The sequence below is a fragment of the Limulus polyphemus genome, unplaced genomic scaffold (genome assembly GCF_000517525.1).
Source record: "Limulus polyphemus unplaced genomic scaffold, Limulus_polyphemus-2.1.2 Scaffold1080, whole genome shotgun sequence".
Taxonomy (NCBI): domain Eukaryota; kingdom Metazoa; phylum Arthropoda; class Merostomata; order Xiphosura; family Limulidae; genus Limulus; species Limulus polyphemus.
This window is the reverse complement of record NW_013666690.1, coordinates 305,974-317,978: the sequence shown is the minus strand read 5'-3', so window position 1 is coordinate 317,978 and position 12,005 is coordinate 305,974. Positions and strand designations below refer to the sequence as shown.

The following is a 12,005-nucleotide window of genomic DNA, read 5'->3' as shown; positions in this document are numbered from 1 at the left end:
ATGTATAACTTTTTAAGTATGTTCTCTCACCAATCCACTACCATAAGCCAATCATATCGTGAAACTATCTTCAAACTACGTAACTTGAATATAAAAATCATCAAAAAGAGAAACGATATTTCCTTCCTAAGACAGTGCCGCTACAAAAAAAAAAAAAAAGAAAAAATAGTACCTGATGATGACAAAACCTTGTCGAAACGTTGTACATTTGCTGTTATATTAAAATTTTTCTTCATTACCCATTCAAGCCATCTCCAGCCATTATTAGTCTCAAAGTGGGTTCCTCATCATCGAATTTACTCTTAGATTATTATTCTTAGTTGCCTAGAAAGAATGGTGCAATTCTTGGGTCATTTGTGGGTTCTGGTTCAATGAAGGTAAAATACATTTAGAACATTTGCCAACATAGAAACAAGCATAATTTAACACTAAAATATAACCTAGTTACCATGGGAACTGCATTTAACCTTCAGTGACTCAATGTAATGGAATTTGAAAGTGTATAGCATCCAAATTTAAATTAAAAAAATATATATTGTCATCTAAATGAAAACATTGACATATTGTGTTAGATATGATCACTTATGTTCAATTATTAAAACTATGTAAAAGTTTTAAAATTAGTTTGGACCTTTGTTTAGCTTTTTTATAACTATGTTACAAGAGAAAAAAAATCTGATTAATATAAGGAAAGATGTTAAATTTACTTTACCAGTATGTAATAATTGTTCTTAATGAAATCTCATACTTTCTGACATTCATATTATATTGTAATTTTGTAGATGTATTGTCTGTACAAATATCACAAATGTGTGCATGAAATAGGATTAGATGAAAAAAAAAGGAGGGAACAAAAAACTTGTATCATGGGAAATAAGTATGTATTGCAATAATTTTCTTTGGGGAAGAGAGAAACTTTACTGTTGTTTATATAAGGTACATAAAATGTCTTGGAAAATAAATGCAAGAGGTTTTGTGAAAACAGTTTTCATTATCATGGAAAACTTACTAAATAGTCACTTACAATCTAGTAATGCTGCTTCTTACTATAAAGATGATCAGTTATGTATGTATGTGTGTTACCAGCCATCATCCAAAGTTGAGTGGCTAGATTGCCATAGTTTTTGTATGGTAATTGAAAACTGTCCGACAATTCACATGGGCTACTTTGTTTTATGATATATTCCTGAAAAGGGGATAATAAGATCTTTAAATGGGGAACATTTCCACTTTTTATTTATTATTATTATTACAGACTTTTGGCTTTGAATTTAAAGATACAAGTACTTAATGATTTAAATTACTCAGCTGTTATCTTCCACAAAGCAGTGTATGCAATTAGCATCTAATGAGGTTAATAGGGATTTGATAACAAAAGAATCAAGGAATGAGAACATCATCTAACTGTCGTTATATAATTTTTACTTTCTTAATGGATATCTTCTGCTAGTGTAAATATCACGAAACATTTATATGAGAGATAAAAAAAAAATATGAATGATGTCAAGGAAAACAGATCTTGCTGTTTGAAACACAAAGTAATGAGATATGGTGTTTGTTTGAAAAAATGTAGATACAATCAGCTTTTTAAACTCAAATTGTGTAGGTAATGAATATTTTTTTTTATTGATCATGAAAACAGCCACTTATTTTGAGGTGTGGCTAAAAACTTGTGAACTTCATCAACTTCGAATACCTATTTCTTATCTTGTTAGCTGTAAGTGTAACATGAGATATGTCCATCTTCATTAGTAGTGGATTTTTGGGGTCAGAGGGATCTCTTTTGTAATCATAGACCTTACTTTGTAGATGTGAGTATTACTCTGGATTTATTTGAGGGGGATAAATGAGCAGTATTTCTGAAAAAGTTTGTTGCATCCCGAAATTCACCCAATCACGACATAGCTCATTTTAAAGCTAGTTATTAAGAAAAATTATGTTGTGGAATTATCAGGTGGTCAGACATTTACGTCAAAGGATAACTAAAATGTTTTTTTTTCTTTTCAACTATCAAAACTATGATGTATTCAAAATGCTTGAAGAGAAATATGATCATTTGCTCTGACCATTGCTGGTAACCTGATAGAAAAATATATATACTACTACAGAAAGTGCTTTCATAAATATGCAAGCAAGTCCAACTTATTGCATACGTTAATGGAAAATTTACTTGAAATGAAGCAAAATGCATTATTCCTCCAAAATTTCCTTTAGTTTTGAAAGTGATTCTCCTTGTTCTAGCAGGACAAATAAAACATTAGGACCATATTTTGATTGGCGAACATGTATTTTCTTTTTAAATCTTTTGACACGGGGTCAGTCGATTTGACCGAGTCACGTGACCTTCTGTTCTCGTTTAAAGTTGACATCAATTTAATACTTAGAACTCTCTATATATTGGGTATATCTTCACAAAATTTGGCAGTCTTTCAGTTAATATTACAAGTCTTTCACATACAAAAAGTCATATTTCTTAGTGAAGTACTTTTAATAAAATAAAATAAAGATTTGTCCATGAATATATTGAGTATTTGTTTTGAATAGTTCGTGTGCAAAGAAATTTCCATGTTAAAATTAAAAATACTTTTCGCCATTTCAAAAATCTCAAACTTCTTTTGTGTAATTCCTAAAACCTCCTAAATGCATTTCAAACGTTTTTTTTTCACTAAATCCTTGTAGTTTACGTGTTATTTTCTCTACCCTAATCTCAAAACCGGATCAGTCAACTCGACCGACCTAGTAACCACCAAAAAAAAATAAAATAAACCTAAAGTACCCTTTTTTCTTTCAAGAATGACTTCAAATTGTACCCTGAAACTACATTCGTTTATCCTAAGTAGCTCTAAGTTCGTAACATTATACATCTATTTATAATTAAATTCTATTGTTTTATTGCCCTATGAACCGTGTCTAACTGCTGTCTGTGCCATTATAAGTTGTAAATCACATGGGAAACGTGCAGCTCATGTTATGATATCTATTACATTACCCACGAGCTGCTCACGTGCATGCTTCGTGAACAATTTTGATTATATTATTACTATTACTTATTTTACCTATTCTAGTCTTAAATAACTTAAAAAGACCCATACTTTTAATTTTAGTTACTTTTATAATAATAAATAAGGAATAAATATGAAAAGCAAGAAATAAAGTACTTATACAATCTTCTTTTTTTTTTTTGCCCTTGATTAAGTTAAGCTTGATTTTTTATATGAAAACCTTGACTTTCTATTGGTTATAAATAATTTATAATGAAACATAAGATAGAACTATCAACCAATTGTGAAAGAGAGGATGTGACAGGAGGGGTGCGATTTTCTCTTTGATAGCTCTGTAACAAAACAAAATAGAAGGCCATAACAATTATGGTCTGTTTGAGCAATAACGATTTTATAGAGACCATTTTACGTTTAATTTTGTACATTTTCGAGGAGTGGTGGATAATATAGGATGATGACATGCTAAGACAAAATTTGTCATGTGTGTTACACTAGGGGAAATTCAGGAGTTTTAAAAATATTTTTCTTTTTAGAATTAAAAACTTAAGTTGTATACTATTAAAATATGGATTATTAGCTAAGATTTTATGCTATTCTAATTGGTATAACATAAACAAAAAGTAGTTTAATAAAATTTTTAATGTAAGACACTAAAACCTTGTGTCATGTGCAATAAAGTGTACCCGTGCAGAAAGAGTTAACCCTTTCATAATGAGTGCTCCTTAAAATGATTTCCTGCTCATGTCAGTGTTACCTTAAATTTAATTAACCTCTTTACTATCACTGTGTGTGAATTAAATTAACATTATAATGTATGTTATTGTTTGAAGTTTTATGTTATCCAAGTTATAAGTTTTTTTATTTTAAAAGAAACTTTTAAAAAAACTACATAACTTCAGATGTATTGTCACATGACCAACAAGCTATGAAAATTCTCTACTTTGGCACTCTGTATCTTCAATAATACAATGGTAGTTGCATAGATGTATGTCTGGACTCTAAGATGCTTACATAGTCTTCTGAATCATACATTTCAAAGTTCTCTGAATGAATGCAGTTGAAACAAGTAATAAATGTTTTTTACCCCTGACAGGTACCATGCCCGCGTTCAGCAGATTTATTTGAGCTTTATAAACTACATTTGGAGGTTACATATGTATGTGTATAGTCATTAGTAAAAGCTCATTTTACACTATTACCTAACAATAGTTATTTTGAAATTGGCACACAGTTGTCATTATGAAGTACATGTAACTGATTGTAGTATTGATGGCTACTTGATCACGTATAGTATTTACAGTTGTTTCTTACCTAAATATGTTATAGTTAGAGATACAGTTTAAATTGTATTTAGGTCTTACTTTTATATTTTAGTTAATTATGTATTAGTTCAGTTTTAAAATGCATAACTGAAAGGCTTAAACATTTTTTAAATATACATCATATTTTGCTGAAGGGTTGTGCATGTCTGCCAGAGACACTGTAGTATGCCTCAAGGGCACCTTTGACTTGTGTCAAGATGAATAATAAGTGGTAAAGGACAAGAAAGGAAAATAAAACATTAATTATATGTGAAAAGAAAAAGACTTGAAATTACAAATTTAACAAAAGGAAAATCTTTAAACATATTCTACCAAAAATTAAAAGGTATGTTTTTTTTCCCTTTCTTAATTTGAATTATTTCTTTGTATGTTGAAGATAACAGCTAGTTAGTGATATGGTAAAAAAATATATATATATATATATATATATATAAACATTTACCTTAAAAACTTGGATTTTTAAGAAGGTTCTAGAGATTATGCAAATGAAGTATGAAAACTATAATAAGATGAAAAGTATTTTTATATTTAAAATAAAAATCACCTTGCACTCGATTTGTTAGTGCAGGTAACTACAATAAGTAAATAACATACTTTTAGTAAAAACACTTAATTATATTTATATCATTCTTTGTGTACAAGATACTTATGATCTTTAACAAAATCTTGGCAGTCTTTGAGAAGATACATTAAGAATTCTCAGAGTTATGTATTGTGTAATTGAAATTCGTGACTCGATTTCTGCAAATTACACAAACTTGACATGAAAGGGTTAAAAAAGACCCACAAACAGGATATAAAACTTCATAAATTGAAGCAGAAAGGCATAGTGATGATCAGATGTTATTATGAGTCAGAGCTGAAGACTTAATAGCCAGAATTGCAGTATACCACTAAGCTTGAAATAAAGTCAACTCCAACCACCATCATAGACCAAGATGAACTTTCAGATAATGATATAATTTTCAAACTTCTCATTAAGGGAATTCAAGATGACTTGAGGTTTGCTTCAAAGGGGTGTGTATATATAGACACACACACAGAGGATTACATTAAGGTGTATATCTCTTTTTAACTGTATAACCAATATTCAAATAGTATGAGTGGTGGTAATTTTAGATTTAAATGACTGATAAATTACAAAGCTAACTCTGAGTGATAATTAGGGGTCTGTTTATAAAAACAGATAATTGTGAACGTGGTGAGATGTATGTAAAGGAGTTCACAGAATGGGTAACTAAAGGATATCACAATTTGAATTCAACTTCATATATATATGCTTTGCACTTCTAAGTATAATGACACATTATAATAAAACTTACATTTATGATCTGTGGAAGTAGTCTGATACAAAATAACTATTCTTATTAGCCTGCTATAGCTGGATTTACTATAGAAATATAAAGGAAATCACATTAATTTCTACACCTGTCTTTGCTAATATTACAGAAGCGATAAGCATTTTGGTGATGGGTTTCATATTTGTATTGTGAGAATGGATGGTAAACAAAGTCGGCAGCTGAAATATTATCACAAAAAAAAAGGCAGCAGAAGAGAAAACCTTCTTACAATTTGTTTGCTTTTTGCCTTTTTATTCTAGGTTAAATATAATCTGGTAAAGGAGAACACATGTGGAAATCAGTAGTCATCTTCATCAAGGTGGAAAAAATATGACAGAATGTAGCCCAAGTGCTATATTTTTGGCACAAGGTTTTCAGTAGTTATATTTTTAAAAACTGTATAAATCATATTTATAAAAAATATTTTTTCAACATTTTTCCAGTTGAAAAATTGACACTTAAGAAAGCCTGACTCATATAATTGTTATTACATTTTACCACAGTATGCATGTAGATAAGAACCTGAGAATGCATATCATGGAAACCTGTTTGAAAAAGGTATAATTTCAAGTTGTTCCACTGATTTTGCACTTATGAGTGCAAAACTTCTTTCTCGTGACACATCTCTTCACTTTTAGGATTTCTGTTCCAGACAAAAGAATAATTAACTGTGGATACACTCAGCAAAAAAACTAAAGAACTAAAGCTTGAATTTAATTCAACCAGGTATTGCTATCTTGGAAATTATTTTTCCATAAATATTTGAAGAATAGAATGTCAAAAAAAAGTATAAACCAACATTAGAATATTTTAGTATGATCATGTGATGAAATATTTAAATTAATTTAAATGTTGTACATTATATTACAATATATTTTAAACAACTCTGTTCCACAAGCTCAACTTAAACACTTTAGATTCCATTGGTTATTTGAGAATGCTTTAGTAACCTTTTTTCATGAGCTGCAAATAGTTTTATCTGGCATTACAACCTATTCTTAATAAGTCTTCTACAAACACCACTAGAATAACTTGCTTGATACAAGTCATGTTCATTACATGAAAGTTAAAAGCTAAGATCAAAGAAGTATTTATTTTGATTTACATTTTAACAATGACCATTGATTATTATGTAACATCTACATTTTTGGTGCTCTTTATTGTCTGTCAGACACTATTCAAACAAGCTGGAGGAATCCTTCTTGACTCTAGTCCTGTAGTCAACATTTGGCCAGGTGCAATAGCTACTGTTGTCACAAACAAAGGGTCATTTCGAGCCAGTTCTGTAGTTGTATGTGCTGGTTCCTGGACAAATAAAGTTCTTCATCACTTGGAATTGGCGCTTCCACTAAAGGTGAGTCAATGAGTCAGTGCTTCTCTCAGTGATGTGCATAGGGAGTGGTTGGGTGGGCTCAAGTCCCTGCCCTTATGCCTCCAAAATGCCATTTTTCACAGTTGCATAGAATGTGAACAACTACAAAAAGATATGCCCAATTTCACACTTTCCTTGCTGGAAATTATTAGATAGAAAAATATTTTAGCTTTAAAATTAATAGAATACGTAGAGTTGCAAGTGTTAATATGCAAAAATTCACAATTTAGTTTTAGAATTGTTTATAAGAACAATTGAATAAAAGAGGATCTGCATTTTTTATTATTTTACCTTATATAAAACAGAAGTAAACCCATTGCTGTAGCTAGAAAATGGAATGGTCAAGCTATTGCCACAATCAAATAATGTGATGCACACTACCAGCATGCAAATCATGCCATTTTGAGGGGGGTCTGGGGCATGCCTCTCAGAAACTTTTTGAAAATTTAATGTCATTTTAACTACAAATACTGCATACACTCAACATAATGTATTGAATTAAAAGAAGCAAGTTGTACAGAAGTTGTAGCTATATATGCCATGAAAAAAGTAGTCAGGCCAAGGCCTAACTGGTCTTACCACTTTCTCCAGCCCTGAATACCCCCCCCCCCCATGAGTCCCTACCCTTTTAATGGTTTCTGCATGTTGCTGACTTATCTTGCTGTTTACTTAGAAGTTGTGTCTTCACTAATAGTGTTGCTTCTTGATGATAGAATTGACATTTTGCAATAAGATTAATGTGAGCTTTGGATTATGTAGTTCTGTTGCTAGGATGTTATAACTATGTGCTTTTATACCACTTTTTTAAAAAATCATCTTGTTACCGGACTGCCTAAAATCTTACGTAATAAAAAAATAAGAATGATATTTTAGGAAATCTTGCTCCCCCAACCAATGGCTCAGATTTAAATCTGAAGGATTGATAATGCTTAAAACGGAGTTTTGATATCCCTGGTGAGTACAGTACAGATAGCTACAGTAGAACCTTGACATTCCAGTTGTGTACAAATGCCCCCTATAGCAAGGTGCCCTTAATATAAAAAATGAGCCACACAAATCTGTATTTTGTATTGACCATACTAAATTTCTGAATTTTAAGGCCTCCCATTTTCTTTGGTGTATGCGGGACATCGGTGTTTGTGAGTTGCACACTGCCATGATATGGAACGTTGTCAACAGGAGGTCTTGGGGGTGGATTAGCTGTGACCTTTTTTCTTTATTATTGGTCACAGAGTTTCAAAGTACTTCTTTTCAGAGTTTGCTAAACATTTGACATTTATTTTCTGTGTTTATTGTATTTTCAACGAAAATAAAGCAACAAATCACCGCTTGTGTCATTAGACTGTTTACGTGACATTATAATATGATACTCTCAAGAGCAACAAAGAACACACGCAGAAATAAGCCAACTTGACCCCTGCACCGAGATTGTAATGTGGAATTTATCAGCTTATGTGTTCCATAGTGTTTACAACAAGAATTCCCTAGAGTAATAAGATTGCATTTTGAATCTGTGAAAATGTTTATTACAGTATATAGTTTGGAGCTGATCCAATAAACATTGCAAGTATTTAAGTATTGGTTATCCTTTTAGGATGTTTGGAATTTAGCGGTATACTGTACAGGCATACAAAGATAGCTGCCCGATTTATCGATTGTCCGTATAGAGAATGAGACTAAAGACACTGCCCTTAATCCAGAATATCAAGGTGCCCATTACTGCAAGATTTATTTTGGTTACAAATAATAAAAAAAAAAACAACTGGAGAGATTGGAAAGGTCTGCCCTTAATGGTGCAGTGCCCATTAATCAAGGTTCTACTGTAATTGTGTAGTTGTGAGCTTAACAACAAACAAGTTTAGTAAATCTTAAAAAGTAATAAATCTTATAACACAAGATGTTATAAAACCATTATATGGGGAAAAATACTTTTTAACACTGAAATCACAGTTCATTATTAAGACTTTTACAAACTGTTAACATATTGCCCCTCTCATTTACAATTCAATCATTCAAGTTTTAAGCAGGAATGGGAACCCTGAATGTAATTTTCGTGTTTTGCAATAAGATTAAAGGTAGCTAATTTGAGCAGGTATATATAAAACCACATATAATACTAATATAAGAGAAAAAAAAATTATATTTTAGTAATTTTTCAGTCTATCACATTTAGAATAAAAGTGACATCAAAACTATTAGAATACATCATACTGATAATTTAATACCATAAAATAATGAAATCAGACAAATTTTTATTGCAAAATAAATATCAAAATTGATGCCTCTCCCCAGTATACAATAAAAACCAAAACTAAAGTTCAAAATCTTCATGTCTTAAAAAACAAAAATATTAGATTATGCATTTAAACTACAGAGTCCATTATCAAGTAAAGGAAAAAAAAGGACATTTTATTGGTTTGGTTCTTTTGTTAAACTCTTAACAATAAGTCAAAATAAAGTTTCAATAGCAAACCAATTACTGAACTAGTTTAATTCTCTTGAGACCTTACCATATAGATTAACAAATTTCTATTTTATACATAGACTATTCCCATCACCACATTTAGATAGAATCTTCAAACCTGATTAATTTATTACTATCTCGCAATGTCAAATAGTATAATCTTTTATACTGGACTTGTTCTTAACAGATGTGTATATTCTTTTACATGTATTTTTAGCCATCTAGTGGCAGACTCTATAACTAGAAGTGATTATAGGATATTTAAATTCATAAACAACATTATTAAAGATGATATTATGGCTTTAAGTCTGAAAAAACAACAACTGTAGTCTACTTTCTGGTCTAAAAGTCACCCATAGATCTAATTGTTGATATATTCTAGGAAAAAGCTTCCATAGTTGTTAACATCCAATGTCAACAAGTGTAGGGTAGTATTAATAACTTTTTTTTCAGTACATTGTAAGTAAGTTATTTCACTACTATATCTTCCTCTCTCTCTCTCTATGTCGGTATATATGTGTGTGTGTGTAAAAAACAATTCAAGTTTTGTACCGAAATATATTAACATTAAATTGTGAATTGTTAGTACTATTATTTGAAACAATATCAGAAAATACAAAAATGGTTAATAAATTTCAAAATGAAGAAAATTTTCTTTGAGTTTTTTTTTCTTATGACACCAAGTAATATTGAGTTGTTTGAATACACATGACTATTTGTTTTTCTTCTAACTAGCCTCTAAGAATCAGTACTTGCTATTGGAGAGAAAAAGAGGCCTACAGAGGACAGTATTCAGCTCATAAAGGATTTCCTTGTTTTATTGATTACAACTACCACAGTTTAAACCATGTCTATGGATTGCCATCACTGGAATATCCAGGCCTGGCTAAGGTTTGTTTTATTGGTATAATAACACTTTGTCCATTTTATTAAATCTTTATATTTGGAGAAAAGTTTCATGTTTTGTGATATTACATCAAGGAGAAGATTGCTTAATGTCAATTAGTTGTGCATTATCTCAACTGTCTTTATACTTGGAATAAATAAAAATTATGTATTACTGAAAATTTTGCTGTAATATACAATTGATGGCCAAAAGGTTTAAAACACTATGAATAATAAAAATTAAATTTCTCTCAAACATTTTCACATTCAAATATTCGTAACGTTTATTTATAAATATCCTTGGCAAGTTTTTGGCTAGAATTGAATCCTGGATTTTAGTGTTGTAAGGTAGTAAACTTACTGTTGAAACATCGGGGGATGGTCTGAAAGGAGTATTTGGGATCTGTAATTACCAGTATCTTAGCTACTCGTACACTTCAACTACTTGAAACTTAAAGTTCAAAACAGAAATATATAAACTATATGTTATATATATATATATATATATGTAGATAGGATAATAATAGGTATTTTACAACTCTGCCTAGTAAATACAGTATTTAATATATATATATATATATATATATATATAGTTGTAATTATTAAAAAGAAACTTATGCATGCCTCTATGTATTACAGTTTAGTTATAATATTTTCTAGATTTGTCTCCATGACAGTGAAGAATGTGATGCTGATCAAAGGGACTGGAATTCCAAAAAATGGGATTTAGAGATTATTTCTAATTTCATAAAAGAGCATTGTCCTGGATTAGACTACAGTCCTGCAATAGTGGAAACCTGTATATATACTGTAAGATATATCTTTAATGAATGAATCATTACATTTTTCATACTTACAATAATCTCTGTTAAAATAATAAACCCAAAAAGTTAACAAAGTGTCACTGAATTAACTAAGAATTTCCAAGTGTGATAAGTGAGAAGAAGTTTTAAATATTGTTACTTCTCTGTTCGTTAATTGATTTTCCGTAAATTCGTTCCGACGAAACTTTAGCGACACAAGTCCTTTCGTAAATAAAACTGGTTTATTCTTTCCGAATACAACTTTATGATACACTCAACTTCAACAGTCACTCTGTAACAAACGCTATAATTCTCAACGAACTTCTCACGTGCTTAACAATATTCTCTCTGACTGCAGTTCAATTACTCATTACCTTGTTGTCCTGTCACGTTGTGAACATCTTATATATACACGACTAACACATATCTAGTAAATGCTAGGGCATTCTTGAAGGAACAGGATATTTCTAGAAAACGTGGCGTGATACTAGTCACGTGACCTCGCTTACTCAACGCTGCCCCCCTCCTTAGTATTGTTCGTCCTGAACAATAGCCACTTACAATAAAACAATAACTTAATTAAATGTACAGAATTACAAACACAAAATTACAATTCAGCAAAGTCTCTTAATTTTACGGGACGTATCTTCTACCGTACTGGTCTCCATCTCATTGGCTTCTGCTTCATGTGGGGTCCATCTGTTTCATCAGGAAATGTCCTATCATCGGTAACAGTCACATCAGTGGTAGTAACTTCATCAAGAGCTTCACCGTTTCCCTTCTCAAAACTGAATAGAGTTTCTTCTTCAATGGTGGC

At 30.6% G+C, this 12,005-nt stretch overlaps 1 protein-coding gene across 1 annotated transcript in view; it reads left to right on the top strand.

The window, feature by feature from the left end:
- LOC106462041 (peroxisomal sarcosine oxidase-like) overlaps nt 1–12,005 on the top strand; it is a 58,826-nt gene that overhangs the window by 32,220 nt on the left and 14,601 nt on the right. Inside the window, exons 5-7 of the mRNA XM_022389162.1 lie at nt 6,836–7,018; nt 10,236–10,391; nt 11,046–11,195. Coding sequence (XP_022244870.1) covers nt 6,836–7,018; nt 10,236–10,391; nt 11,046–11,195 — 489 coding nt within the window. The remainder of the gene's footprint in view (nt 1–6,835; nt 7,019–10,235; nt 10,392–11,045; nt 11,196–12,005) is intronic.